General features: G+C 33.9%; 1 protein-coding gene and 1 non-coding gene across 10 annotated transcripts in view; both read left to right on the forward strand.

Annotated features, from left to right (window-relative positions):
• Positions 1-15,275, forward strand: part of USP45 (ubiquitin specific peptidase 45) — a 58,047-nt gene extending 42,772 nt beyond the window's left edge. For 3 of the 9 annotated variants that reach the window (XM_010983898.3, XM_031456070.2, XM_064486826.1), the window contains exons 11-18: positions 479-570; positions 2,267-2,323; positions 2,659-2,802; positions 4,122-4,794; positions 6,442-6,539; positions 9,794-9,880; positions 11,896-12,049; positions 12,851-15,275. In XM_010983898.3, coding sequence (XP_010982200.1) covers positions 479-570; positions 2,267-2,323; positions 2,659-2,802; positions 4,122-4,794; positions 6,442-6,539; positions 9,794-9,880; positions 11,896-12,049; positions 12,851-12,981 — 1,436 coding nt within the window. In that variant the 3' untranslated portion in view covers positions 12,982-15,275. Of the gene's footprint in view, positions 1-478; positions 571-2,266; positions 2,324-2,658; positions 2,803-4,076; positions 4,795-6,441; positions 6,540-7,688; positions 7,781-9,793; positions 9,887-11,895; positions 12,050-12,850 lie in introns of those variants that run through there. The other 6 variants (XM_064486827.1, XR_004138222.2, XM_010983899.3 and 3 more) reach the window with 6 other exon arrangements.
• On the forward strand, positions 12,579-12,651 carry TRNAV-AAC (transfer RNA valine (anticodon AAC)). The gene has a single exon. It is a non-coding gene; the product is annotated as a tRNA-Val (tRNA).
• Positions 15,276-15,697: the final 422 nt, after the last annotated feature.

Genomic DNA, 15,697 nt, shown 5'->3' on the forward strand with positions numbered 1-15,697 from the left:
TTATATACTTGAGGAGTAACATATATAGCTGAGTTATTAATTGCCATGTTAATTCTTTACACTATGCATTGTTTACTTGTCTGTTACTACTCTGTTGTTTCCACAGTTATGGTCCTGGCATCTGTAATCCTAAACCATAATCTCTTTTCCCATCCCTCTGCCTACTTCTAGGTTAGGCACAGAGGCTTTAAAGAGTCTGGTGGGAGCAGTTGAGTATGATGTGAATAGCTGTTACTATTCTATGTATTTTACTTCTTAAGTTTAAGAACAGTTTGTTATTTCTTGGAAACTACTGTAGTTGATAGTCGCATTTTCTCTGTGGAATTACTAAAGGAGAAAGACATAACATAGAGAAAAATATGGTGTGGATGTCTACCTTATTTAGATTTCTTCTGATTCAACAGAAAAAAAAAAGCCTGTTACATTGTTAGGTTGATAATTGACATGTTTTTTACATTAAAAAGTATTATTTTTACAGCATATGGAAGAGAAGGTGTGAAAATGAACTTCATAGATCGTATCTTTATTGGTGAATTAACTAGCACGGTCATGTGTGAAGAATGTGCAAATGTAGGTACTTCGAAATTCGCTTCAGTACAGAATAGATTATGGTCACATTGTTTTCATTTTCTTTCGCACGTAATCATCAGTAGTCATTTATTTTTATTTGTGACAGATGACTACGTAATAGTTTTTGGAAGTCTTTTAAAAATAAATCCTTCACATAATGTATAAATAAACATAATCTATAATTTTTCAAAGTAAATGTGTTACCTAGTTTTTCCTTTTGACACACCTGTGGAGTTCATTTAGCCTATTTTAATATGCTCCCATGTGTTGTTAGCTGCTTGTTTGGATTGAAAATGAAAGAGAAATTTCTATGGAGAGAGTAACTATGTTATATAAGTATGCATTCCCCTCAATTATAATCTCAATAGTAATAATTTAATAATTTAGTATAATAATAATAATTTAATAATTTAACATAATTTAGGCTGATCTACTTTAAAATATTTTACATTTATATGATTTGTTGAAGGGTTTTTTTTTAAGGCAGACTTGACTCATCTTTGAATTTAGTGATAATTTTCATTTTGAATGCCATCTGTACTTTAACAACAACTTAAATCACGTACAAATTTTTATAGGTTTTCAGTTGGTTGGTAAGGAATTCTTCTGAAAGCATGTGCCTTAGAGTATGATGGGTTTAAACTTCTTTCAGATTTTAATCATAAAAGAGAGTCTTTGTGTTCATTTTCCTCTCCCAGAGTCCGAATCACCTTCCTATCTCTCTAGTCTTACAAAGTCAGGGCTTTATATTATATCTCCTTCTAGCCTGTCATACTGAGGCATAGACTGTGTCTCCATGATATTATGGTTGACCCTGGAACAACATGGGTTTGAACTGCAAGGAGCCGCTTACACAAAAATTTCTTTTCAGTAAATACTACTACAGCACTACATGGTCTGCGTTTGGTTGAATCTGTAACTGCAGAACCCTGGATAAAGAGCCCTGACTGTAAAGTTATACTCTGATTTTTGGCTGGTGGGAACGATGGGGGTCAGCACCCTTAACCGCTGCCCCGCCATCCTGCCGGCATTGTTCACTGGTCAACTCAACTTACATTTATAGTGTATTCAACATAGAAGTTGATTTCTTTTTCACAAGCTAGACAGGAACTTTTTTTTTTTTACTTAAAAAAAATATATATGTTTTTATTGAAGTATAGTCAGTTTACAATGTGTCAATTTCTGGTGTACAGCATAATGCTTCAGTCATACATGAAGATACATATATTCATTTTCATATTTTTCACCATAAGTTACTACAAGGTATTGAATATTTGGAGAGGAGCTTTCAGGACAGAATTATACTGAAGAATCTACGAAACAGTCAAGCTCTGGCTTTTTCTTAATATTTCATATTTATTTTATAGCCTTAATTTCACCAAAATTGTGTTTATATCTTCAGTTTATCAGTTTTATTAAACACAGTTTATTTTAAAGTTACTTTAAATATTACAGGCTAGTCGTATTAGCAGAATTATAAAATTCAGCTGGGTTGCACTTACTGATGTTTTGAAATATCTTATTTTGATTAGCAAAATAAGTGGCTGTATCCAATTAAATTACTGTTTATTCCAGGAACATTTTTTAACTTAAAATTTTAAGTTGCCTGGGAAGTTTGATTTCTTTAAGACTTTACAAGACTACATTATCTATATTAGAATTCTAACTGAAGTTCTCAATATGTTTTCTTTTTAAGATCTCCATGGTGAAAGATCCTTTTATTGATATTTCACTTCCTATAATAGAAGAAAGGGTAAGGAGAAAAAACCTTAGGTCTTTTGTGAAGGGCATTGATTCATTCATATATTTAGACATTTGTTGAGTGTATTGTCAGGTATCTGAGAGTCATTGCTTTTTATAGATACTAATTGAGTTGGTACAGTGTATTTGATATTGGAGGTTGTGTACGCATGAATAAAGTATGATATAGTTCTCAAGGAATTTAAACCCTTATGTTTTATGTTTTGAGAATTAATGTTAAGGAAACTATCTACATTTCAAATGAGTTAGAAATTTTCAAAAGTAGATTACATCCAGAATTTATTTTCTAAACAAGTTTTGTGTTGTATCCATGGTATATCTATATAGGTTTCAAAGCCTGTACTTTTGGGAAGAGTGAGTAAATATAGAAGCTTACAGGAGACAGATAGTGGTCAATACAGTGGCACTGTCACTGTAGAGAATACTCATCAACCCAGAGCCACCAAGAAGCATTCTTCATCTAAAGATAAGGTAAGATTATATATATTTGTGAGACAACCTTTTTAAAAAAAAAAAACTTTTTATTAAGAAAAACTTCAAAAGTATACAAAGTAGGGGAAAAAGTATAACTCCCATGTACCCTTTTCTCAGCTTCATAGTTATCAGCTCACAGCAAATCATGTTTTATCTGTATCTATCCCACATTCTCCTTCTCATCCGGTATTTTGAAATAAATCCCAAATATATCATATACTTCAATGTATATTTCTAAAAGGTGCTCTTTTTAAAGGTATACCATAGTACCATTATTATACCTAAAAATATTTTAAAAACTTCTTAACATCACAAACATCTAGTCATAATTTAAATTTCTGCAACTATAAAATACTTCCTTTTTGTTTTTGCTTTTTCAAGCATATTTGAATTTAAGATCTAAAAAAGATCTATAGATTGTCATATTTCATGAACGTCTTTTAATCCACAGATTCTACCTTTTTTTTCCTCTTTATAATTTATTTGTTGTAGAAATCAGGTCTTTTTTTTCATCAGTTTCTCACATTGCCACATCAGTAGTTTTTTTTTTTTTTTGTATGTTATAACATTCTGCATGTTATTGTAATTCATTTTACATGTAGTAATTCACCTGCATGTTGTTAACAGGTGCCTCTGTCCCTTTTATTTCCTCTGTAAGGCAGTTAGAGCTAGAGGCCTAATTAGTTTTAAGTTTGGTTATTTAGTTAATTTTTGGCAAGAAAACTTTTAAATGGTGGTGTGTATCTCCATCAGGACATGCACATCATGTTTGACCCATCTCTTTCTGTGATACTATCAGTCACTGACGACCATTGTGTAGACCCATTATTTCACTAGAGGCACACCTGGTTGTTGAATTATAGCGTATAAATTTAAATAAATCAATCTGAACTTGTACCTCATTTTAAAATAAAAACCTTTTTTACGTGATATGATTTGTACTAAATTGGCAATTGATGTATTATCAGATTTAATTTTCTCTGTTGGAAGGCCCTTTATATGGCAAGCCCAGAGAGCATGCAAAAGTTTACACTTAAAAAGCCTCCCTCATAGCACTGTTCCCCAAAAGTCCTGTTCCCTCTTCATAAATAGGTAACCATTATTGTTGGTTTCTTGTGTAAAAGTTTATTTTTAAATTAGAGCTTTTTGTTAGCATATCTTCTGTTGATTATAGTTTAGGTGGATTTAGGAAATGGATTTCAGAAGTACTAGAAATAGTATTTTAGTAAATGTGAAATGTTTAAATAAGACTTACTGGCATTTATTTTCAGTAAGGTCACAAGATTCTTTTCTCTGAAAACACTGTCAACTTACAGAATCAACTAATTCATGGCAGAAAATGTACAAGAGAATTGCCATCTGGAGAAGATAAAGCTGTTATCATACACCAGGAAAATGAAAACCTTGAACTGAATGGAGATTCTCCATTGTTTGCAAGCATCATGAACACTGAATCGACTCTGACTGACAGTCCTACCGATGGCAGTGAAAAAGAAGCCAGCCTTTCTGAAAGTAGTGTTGATGCTGACAGCGAGCCTTCAGAATCTGAAAGTGCCTCTAAGCAGGCTTTGTTGCTGAGATCCAGCAGTGGCTACTCTGTGCACGCAAATGGGCACCTTCACCGTCCATCAGAGAGTGAACCACTCACCAAGGAGAGTGACAGTGGTGATGACAGAGTGGCCGAAGCTATTTCTGAACTTCATTTGAGAAGCACTGTAACTGGAGATAGGGATTTTGACAGAGAAAATCAACCACTAAATGTTTCAAATAATTTATGTTTTACAGAGGACAAGCATGTGGTGTCTCACAGCCCCCAAAATGCTTTTCAGACCCTTTCTCAGAGCTATATAACTTCTTCTAAAGAATGTTCAATTCAGTCCTGTCTCTATCAGTTCACATCTATGGAATTACTAATGGGAAATAACAAGCTTCTGTGTGAAAACTGTACTGAAAAGAAACAGAAGTACCAAAAGGAAACTAGTTCTGCAGGTAAGTATTTAGCTTACTTTTTTTGTTTTTTCAAGTATTCATGGATTATCTGAGAATCAGTGACTAATGGGTTATAGATCCCAAACAGAGGAACCTAAGAACCTTGTCTCCATACTTCAGCTGCTCGGAAGCCAGGGGTTGTCTTACTCATGTTTATACGTCAGCACTGAAGACACTGATTGGGCAGAGTAAGTTTTCAATAGATTTTGTTGAAATAAATTGAAGAACAGGAAGTACCCATATCTGCCTTGAAAACGCAACTTTACATCATCTTATATCAGAGGATTGGCTATCTGAAATCTTTCCAGAAGACATTTCCCTAAGACTTAAAATTGTATCACTAGTGAGATTAATGTTTACAAATCCCATCAATCTAGTATAAAGTCATATCATAAGATACAAAGTTGAAGATTTTAAGTAACTATGTTACAAAGCTAGCAGTATAACAACTATGTTTTGTTGACTGGGGAGAAGTGGAAAGAGGGGATTTGTCAAGTAAATCTTCAGTGCACCTCTAGCCGTCATTAAATGGAGAGAACATTCTGATTCTTAGTGACTAGTTGTTTCAGAATGTAGGTTTTGTTATTCAAGTATGGTGAGGCCAACAGGTCAGGAGATGATTGCCACTGAAATGGTAGTTTATTACTTACAGTTCCAGTAGTTTATTACTTACAGTTCCCAAGAGGAGGGGGCATGCTAAGCCATGCCATGCAGGGCCACAAGGGGAAGCGCCAGGGTTGGTCAGGAGACTGAGTGATGGGGAAAACGTGGACAAGAGCCTTTATTGTGGTTTCCGAGGGAAGGGATGGATGAGGCAGGGTAGACAGGTTTAGGATTGAGTAGTTTTGAATAATTTAAGTAGACTCTGAGGTATAGGGGCTGTCTCTAGTTGTCTGGTAGCTGGCCCTGGTATGATTAGGATGGGTGAATGGCGGCCTAACGTATTAGAGCCCAATAAAGAAGGTGATGTGGTATGGGCTTTGGATTGGGTGGTTTGCATATGAAAGGCACACTTAAGTTGTTTGCTATCTAGGAATGAGCTAGGTCTGGGAGAGGCCCTCTCCATTGTCAGCAAGGCCCCAGATGTCAAAGCATCAGAATGAAGACATGCCTAATACATTAGTAATTAAAGAAATATCTCAATGGGAGAGGAAGAAATGCCAGCTTACATTAATGCAACTTAAATGTGCAATTGACCATATTCAGATCCTATCATAAGTCCTTTCTGGCAGCCTCTTACTGAAATGCCCCATCGTTCCCAGGATACACGATCTCCTTTCACTACAGTGAGTAATGACCCAATTTTTTTCAACTACAGATGTGTTTGTGGTGGTCTTTGGAGGGCACTGGCATAAGTCACTACTGGTCTATCTGCTTTCCAGCTTCCAAAATTATGTTGCAAGTGTCACTTCCCCTATTATTTGTCCTTATAGGTGTGTGCCTAAAATAAAAAAAAAAAAAAAACCTTTTATTTTAGTGAAGTTTTGTGAATGAGTAGAGGTTCCCTGTAACCAGAAGTTAATTTCTTTTTTAACATTTTCAAAACTGTGGTATGATGCATCTATATAAATGTTTACCATATTACATGGTGGATAATGTATAAAATGGCATTTTACAAATAAATTTATTATATTATATTTTATGCAGAAAAGAAAGCTGAAGGGGTGTATACTAATGCCAGGAAGCAATTGCTCATTTCTGCTGTTCCAGCTATCCTAATTCTCCATCTTAAAAGATTTCATCAGGTAAATTCCCTTTAGTATCACTATGGTAATTTTCATCATATGTTTTGCAGACGCCTAAGTCTTGTGAAATAGTGTCAAGAATTAGCCAGTAGTTTATTGAATTTAAAAATCTGTCATTTGACATTTGGGATTTACTGCTTTTTCAGCCGTAATAGCTTATAATACTTTTCTAAGTAAAATTGTTTAACTCACAATATTTGAAGATTTTGGTAGGACCCTAAGTGGTGTGTGTGTCTCAGTGGAAAATAAGATTAAGAACCCTTAGAAGGAGGGAGATAGCAAAGTGCACATAGCTTTCTGAGCTTCTCATGATCCCAATGAGAGGGGTGCTTGAGCTAGCTGTGGCTGGCTGGGAATAATTACAAAAAGGGCTGCAAAGCAGGCCTCACTTTTGTCTGACTGTAATGGGAGAGAACTTAAGTATTTTTAATGCATCAGATTTTCTTTCAGTTATTTATAGTTTTATTCAATGCCTTCACTCTTTTTTTTTTTTTTTTGCATTTGATAAAATGATTTTAAAGTTCCTCTGGAAGAATCTTTAATAATTAAAACAGGCTTTACTTTTGGTGGGGTGGTAATTAGGTTTGTTGGTTTGTTCGTTTGTTTATTAATGGAGGTACTGGGGATTGAACTTAGGACCTTGTGCGTGCTAAGCATGCACTCTACCACTGAGCTACACCCCCCCCCCCCCAATAATTAAAACAGTATGGTCAGTATTGTCAATAAATAAAACTCGAGTATAATTTAAAGCTTTTTTGTTATGATACAGGACGAATCTTGAATCATTTGGGAAGGAGGCTAGATTATTCAGTAAAGAATTTAGGAAAGATAGGTGTTTGAAAAAATAAAAATTTAGGATTTCCTTCTATACCATATATATCAATACTACTTTCAGATAAATGTTTTTAATTGTATCAAACAAATTATTGAAAGACTAGAAGAAAACTTGATGAATATTATTAATCTGACCTCTGTGTGAAAGATTTTCTAAGTATAAAACCCTTAAAAGAAATCTCAAGGGAAGGGATTGAGAGCTTTGATTATATATCTGCAACATTTCAGGTGGGCCGCAGATGAGCAGGAGGAGGTTTTTCTTTATACCCCCATCCCTATCCACAGAACTTAGATTAAGTTCTTGATTTTCTACAGCCAGCGTTGCAGAAGCTCAGTGGGAATGAGATGGTCATGGAGAGCAGAAGCAGATGTATCGTGTCTCATTACAGCAGAATGCTTAATGGAAGGTGTGTATCTGCAGCGACTCCATGTGAACAGGATAGGGTCATGCCAGACCTGAAAAGCTAATTTCATGATGTATCGCAGTTATTTTATATTTGGTACTTGCTACCCTTTTAGAAACAATTTACAGAAAGAATTCGTGCTCTTAAAGGGAAACATTTCTACACATCTTGGTCCTTTCTTGTTCTCAAGCTAAATATAATGTCTGCAAAGCTACATTCTTACTCCCTGGGACTGTGGGAGCAGAGTCTCTAAGCAGTGTCTCTGCTTCTGTCTTTTTAGTGTCCCTGAAAGCCTTTTTCTCTGTAGTAACTTTAGAGCTGTATATGAGAAACGTCCACAACAATGAAAGGCAAATCTCAACAAGATAGAGCTCTTTGCCATAAATATGGCAGTGATTAATATTGTAAATATGTAAGGAGCTCTTAAAGATCAATAAGAAAAATATCAAGACCCTAATAGTAAAATGGCAAAGAACATGAATTGACTATTCATAGAAGAAGTAAAAATTCCAAGAAAGAATAAAAGAAAGGTCCACTCTTTCTAGCAAAACAAATGCAAAATAAAATGGCAAAGATTATGGAAGTATTGTCAGAAGTCTTTTCTATTAAGCGGTAATTTCTCAACAGCACAACACTGTTTGGGGAGGACACATCAGCCTGAAATGATCTCAGACAGTGCTGGTTATCAGCTGCTTGTATCAGCTGATAAGAAAAAAGGAGGCAAACAAATTGAATACAGATTAAATAATTATTCCTGACAGATGACTTCATAATTTCATGTCAGATTATCATGTTAAGCCTGCTAAAAATTACTTGAAAATACAAATACAGATATAGTAAGTGACTATAATTTGGTCAAAAAAATAAGTGTTTTTTCTGAGGGGAGGGAAATAGCTCAGTGGCAGAGCGCATGCTTAGCATGCAGGAGGTCCTGGATTCAATCCCCAGAACCTTCATTAAAAAAAATAAGTAAGTGTTTTTTGTTTTTTGGGTTTTTTTAAGAAAGGTAAGAAATAGGCAACAGATCTGTAGTAAAATTATGTGATTAGTATGCAGATAAAAAACTAATCATGGGGCAGGGTATGGCTCAGTGGTAGAGCACATGCTTGGCATGCATGAGGTCTTGGGTTCAATCCCCAGTACCTCCTCTAAGAATAAATAAATAAGTAAACCTAATTACCTCCCCCCAATAATAAATTTTTTTTAAATTAAAAAAAAAGATTAGTCACTGAGGTAAGTCATGAAAGCCTTGCATAAAGGGTCTGTTTTATCTCAGATTTAAAGTATGTTCTTATTCCCGTAGAGTCCATTTCTCCTTGTGGATTTCCTGTCTAATACCTTTGATAGTCTTTCAGCAAGTTTTTATCATTACTTAACACAAAGAGTACATTTTTCAAGGCCTGCCTTTGGAAACTAAAAATAGAGAAAAAAATAGAGCTTACTTAAGAACATGAAGGTTCATTTTGACTTATAGAATATGTAATATTTACTTTCATTGATAAAATGATTTGAGTGGTCAGGCTCTTTCTGTTTTAGTGAATGAAAATTACTGAATTTTAGAACTGTAAAAGATCTAACCTAACCCATTTGCAACCATTTTCTGCCTTGATCTAGAGGAGGTTGTCAAGAGTCAAGTTAGCTGTTAACCACTCACTGAGTCAGGCCTAGGATACAAGACTCCTGACTCTTAGTTGAATACATTTTTATGGTAGCATATGTGTCAGTAGCTTAGCTTTTATTGTGTTGAATTTATTTTTCCTTAAGTGTTGAAAGGCACAGTGAAAGTAATTATTTCCATATTGTTGTGGTAAAAATACCTGTGTAAATGAACGATCTTTGCAGTAACAGTTTAGGAAACCTAATTGAAAACTTAGTCATATATCAGTTTTGGACTGTTCATTACTCATGTTTTTATATCTATGAAAAAACTAACTTCTAGGATTCCTATTTTGGTTTTAATTAACAAATGCAATGATCTAGATTGTTTCATTAAGAAAATTTTTTTCTTTTTTTAAGTCTGGTTTGACTCTTCGCAAAGTAAACAGACATGTAGATTTTCCATCTATGCTTGATTTAGCACCATTCTGTTCTGCTGCTTGTAAGGTATAGTATATCATTAAGATATTTAATTGACTTGCAAATAATATGCTTCAAAATATCCTGTGTATTGTTTATTAGGCCATGTCTACCTTCCTTTCTTTCTTTCTTCCTTCCATCCTTCCTTTCTTTCTCTCTCTCTTCCTCCCTCCCTCCCTTCTTTCCTTTTTCTTTCCTTCCTTCCTCCCTCCCTCCCTCCCTTCCTTCCTTCCCTCCCTCCATTTAAAACGCTGAGTATGCCTTTTGTATTTTGGGAGATAGAATAAGTTGAAAAGATGCATAAAGCATCACTGAGGCATGGTGTTCATGAAGATCAAAGCTGTTTGTAAATGCTTCTAGAATCAGATAGTTGCTGAGAGAACCAAGCAGAATTTGTGCCCTTTCCTGTTCCTTGTGAATGATGTGCTTAATTGGTAGTAGTTTAAGCATTGGGGGAGTTCTTTATATTTTGTAAATCAATGTACTAGTGCATTATTTTTCATGCCATTTCAGGTACACTACTGAGAATAGTGTACTTATCAACTGAGTAGGAAACTTTAAAATTGCTAATGCTTTAATAATTAAACGTAGAACACAAACTGGTTCATAATTGCTCATATTTACATGTAAGAACTCTGTAGGTGAAATTGATGGCTTTGTTTTCTGTGAGAGAACCAGACAGTTCTGGGGTATAACACGTTGTCCTGCCCATGATTACTGTTTAGCAGTCTTAGGTGTTTTGGTACATAATAGAATGCTTATTGAACTTAATACTTTCATTACACTGATCAGTCAAAACAAAAATATCTTAAATGCAACATCATCTGCTGTGGAATACCAGCGTCTGCTGTAGAATAGCAGCCCCATCTGTCAGTTAGTAACATTCATTATTCATGGAACTTGATAATGTGGTAAACAAAATGATAAGTAACAAACTATTAAATTTATGAGAACACATTTTTTAAAAGTATCTATTATGGAGAATTTCTAACCTACACCAAAGTGGACGGAACAGTGCAATGAACCTCTAGCACTCATCCCCTAGCCTTAAAACCTTAGATATATGGCCAGTCCTGCCCTAGCCACAGACTCATCTACTTCCTCCTCTTATTATTTTGAAGCAAATATCAGGCATCATTTCATTCATAAATATTTTCCTGTGCATCTCTAAAAGATAAGAATCACTCTTCCCTTCATTTTTTTAAACACAGCCACAATACTACCTTCACACTTAAAAAAAACCTATTTTTTTCATATTATCTAGTGTATATATTTCCAGTTGTCTAATAAATGAAATTGTTCAAATGAATTAGTATCCAAGTAAGGACTAAATATCATGATTGAAAAATATCTTTCAGTCTCTTTTAATGTACAGTTTCCCTCCCATCTCTCCTCTTTGCAATTTGTTGAAGAAACTGGGTCATCTTTGTGATAGCTTCCCATAGTTTAGATTTTGATGATTATTCCTCTATTGTCTTTATTTCCTACAAATAGATAGTTGGATCTAGAGAGGCTAAAACATATTCATTTTTGATATTCCTGCTCTGGTAAGGTGGTTTTTTCAATTTTTGAAACAGTGTAATACACTATTATATGGAAACATTATAGTTTATTTAGCCAGTACCCAATTTATGGACATTTGGGTCTTCTCCAGTTTTTTGATATTACAGATAAATCCTGCAATTAATAGTCTGGTGCATGTCTTTTTATATTTTGTTCATCTGCTTGTGAGAGAGTATCCTAGAAAGAGGATTGATAAATCCAAGATATATCCAATTATATATGTAATTTGGCTAAATAGCTTGAAATAGTCCTGAATAGGGGTGTACCCTTTGCATCCCCACATGTGAGTACTCTTTTCCCTGTAGCCCAGGCAACAGAGAATGTTGTCAAGCTTTTGCATTTTGCTGGGAAGGTATCCCAATGTAGTTTTAATATGCGTTCTCTTATTTTAAGTAGGACGTGCATTTGACTTAATTTTCCTTATAATAAGATTTCACTAAATAGTAACTCATTTGAGGTTTTTTTTCTTTGTCTAAAAGGATGTAAGTGTGGGAGATAAAGTTGTCTATGGTCTCTATGGAGTAGTGGAACACAGTGGCTCGATGAGAGGAGGTCACTACACCGCTTATGTGAAAGTGAGAACACCCTCCAGGAAATTACTGGAACATATCACCGGAAAGAAAAACATAGCTGGTATGCCGTCCTAAGTTTATTTTATTCTTAAAAAACAAATGAATTCTTCCTATTCTGGAAGAGGTAAGTTATTTTATGGGTATGTCAGATGGCTTCACTTTGTTAAGTGAGACATTCCTTTAAGAGTACTTAGATGATAAAGAGAATCTTAAATATCATAAAACTGCACTCTGTAGGCGATGTGAGGGGACACCCAGTTTTTCAAGGTGTTAAGTCATCATGTATTGCAGTGGAGTAGCATTTTATTTAACAATACCATTAGTGTTTGAAGATATATATATACCAGGTCCTCAGGATACAGTTGGAGTTGAAATTTGCTGGTTTTGCTTATGGAACAGCAGACTAACTTTGTATTTTTTTTCTCTTTTAGTGCAAATGCTTCTGTTCCTTGAATAAATAAGTATTTACAAGGCTATCTAACATTTCACTAGATATTTAAAGTAAAATAATACTAATATTAATGCTTTGAAAGAGTACATTATGGAAGATGGTTAAACACCCCCCCCCCAAAAAAAAAACAGACTTGAGGGGAGGGTATAGCTCAGTGGTAGAGCATGTGCTTAACATGCATGAGGTCCTGGGTTCAATCCCCAGTACTTCCATTATAAATAAATAAATACATACATACATACATACCTACCTAATTACCTACCCACCCCCCCAAAAAAAGGAAAAAAAAGGAAACAGACTTATGCGATATAGTCTAGCATTAGATAAATATAGTTTGTGATGAATGTGTTGTTTATAATGTAAAGTGAGAACATACTTATTGTAAAATTAAACTTCTCTTTGTTTCACTAGGTTTCAAAGAACATGATAGTGAATCAGCGGGCCAGTGGGTCCATGTTAGTGACACTTATGTGCAAGTGGTTCCGGAATCAAGAGCACTTAGTGCCCAAGCGTACCTTCTTTTTTATGAAAGAATATTATAATTATTTCTTAATTATTAATGGTAATGACTATTCAGATCACTTATTTAAATACTGCTACAATAACCATAATAGCGCAATGTGCCTTTGTAGTCTTTTCTCTTCTGTAGGAATAGCATGTCCTTCAAATGCTCCTGAACATTTTTACCATTTTGGTGAATCCTTTTAAAGTAAATTAAATTTACTAAATGCTTTCAAAATTATATTCTTAAAATAAAAGTAAACACGTTTAAAAAAAATTTGTCTTGGAAAAAACTCAGAATTTATAGTAGTAGAGGAAACCCCTTTATGATGTGGCTTATTATTACAAGCATTCAGAAATGATGCTGGCTAAATCAAATCATTCCTTAAAACAGTTTTTTGCAAATGTGAGTCACATCCCACCTTTCTGTTCTCGTATATGTGTGTGTGTGTGTGTATATATATGTATATATGCCATTTTTCCTATGCCATTTTTACGTATTATTTTTAACCTTTTTAAACTATAGTCTTGTTTTGAGCATATTCCACATTTTATGTGCTAGTTATATTTTTTTAATAAACATTAAAATAAATATGTAACTATTAAAGAAAAATTGTTCATTCATGTAGCACTCCACTTAGAATCATCTCAGGGCTATCTAGTGGTATATGTGCACTGCTGTGTGGGAAACATTGCTGTAAGGTATACTTATGCAATTGCCACTGTGACCTTGTCATATTTTGTATGATTCAACCATATAGAAAGCTTCACTAATATGGATTTACAAATAATATATTGATTAGCTTATTGCTTTGAGGTTTTGAGAACTAGAAAAATGTTGAAATATTTTATCAACATATTTGCAGTCTATTCATGACAGAGTTGAGGACAGTTTGCAAGTGATTAGCCAAGGTCAAAATATATCTATAGATAATTGTAACATGCAGAATTGATAAACAGATGTTGTTAATCCATATGGGACCATAGGATACCTTTGAAATGCAAATTACCGAATCATAGTTGTAAATGATAGAGAATCATATTCTTATTATACTTAACAGGAAAATACAATACACTTTCTAGTTCTATAGGTCAGTAAATATTAATCATGGTTTTGGGGTTTTGAAATCACCTTTTGTCTTCAGCAAGCATCATTAATAAGTTCAAGTCGGTTTAGCTTTTATTTTAATGGGGGATAATGATGGCATTTCTGATATTCTTTTAAAGTAATTAATAGCAAAAATATGGTAGTTTTCCCCACCTAGAATATAAATTATTAAGCAGTCAAAACTTGGCATGAAAATGTTACTGTTACTTAGGCTTAAATTTTTAAACAATGACTACTTTGGTGTTACATTATTAAATCAAAACACATAACTGCATGTTCAAGCATCCTAGTCTCTAGTGCTAACAAGTGATAGTCCAGGCAGATGCTGGGTAAGTGCCTGGTCCTAGTTCATGCTCCTCTTGCTAAGGAAGGATAAAAAGAGTGGCTGTAGATAATGTGTAGAAATATTTAACTACACTCTGACCCTTCTTAATACTTTAGTATGTATAATATTATCAAAGTTACCAGTGCTGCCTTTTGATATATGGATTAGTGGAATCGTGATTAGTGTTATGGATGATAATATTATATACAGAATTCACACTTAAAAATGTCATTGCACAAATTCTGTTTTTAAGGTGTTGAAATTTCAATAGTAGTGTTTTTCTTGATTTTTAACAGTGAAATGATGGAGAAATAATATCTTTATAAGTTAATCTACAAACAGGTTGTGTCCTATAAATGGTAAACAATGTTTAAAGTGTTTTGTGTTTAATTGTAATCCATTAACATTGAAGATTTCTGTATCAGAGCAGTGAAATTTGGGGGGAAAATATTAGTTAAATCTCTTTATTCAAGTCAGCCACCTTGATAATGACAATTACCATCCCCTCCCCCAAATGTAAATATTAAATTGCTCCTTTTTCTCCTAGAAGAGATATCATTAAGAGGCATGCACTTTTCATGGGATGGTCACCTGCATTTTCTTTCACTGATAGATGGACAGATGAAAGAAGGAGGGAAGGGAAGAAACAAAAAAGAAGGGAAAAAAACAAGAACATTCTTCTCTGTTGCTCTTGGCATATCCCTTACACAGGTCAGAGATGGTGAGTGACAGGTGAGGGCAAGAATGAAAGAAATGCCTGGTTCTTGTTTTCCTGGATAGGATGCCAGGAAATGAACTAATGCTATGTTTATCAAATAGGAGATCTTTAAAGCTTTATTCTGAATACCCATTAAGACTGATTTTTCAGAAAAAAAAAAAAAAAAAAAAGACTGATTTTTCATTGAGTGATACATTGTAGCTTTTGAACCTCAGTACTCAAGTACTACAGTAGTTTTTATGCTTAACTTCACATTTATTTATTAAGGATATATTTATTGAATACCTACTAAGGGTCAGGCATTATTTTAACATGTTTTAAAATGAAGAGGTCTATATAAGTTTTCGATATTATTCTAGAAGTAGTGAGATACTTTTATTTTCATTTCCACAACATTAAACGAGTTAATTCAAAAATCTGTTTTTTTATGGCCTAGAGTTTATGAATGTTTTGCTTTTTCAGGTCTGTTGGTGATGGAATAAATTTGATCTTTAGATACCCAAGAATTCCTAAAGATGGGTTAGTAATAGAGAAAGTATGTTAAATTACTGGCTCTACATTTAAATTTTTGTTTTTATTTTGAATACTTCCAAAGCACATTTGCAG

This window comes from Camelus dromedarius, chromosome 6 (assembly GCF_036321535.1).
Source record: "Camelus dromedarius isolate mCamDro1 chromosome 6, mCamDro1.pat, whole genome shotgun sequence".
Taxonomy (NCBI): Eukaryota; Metazoa; Chordata; class Mammalia; order Artiodactyla; family Camelidae; genus Camelus; species Camelus dromedarius.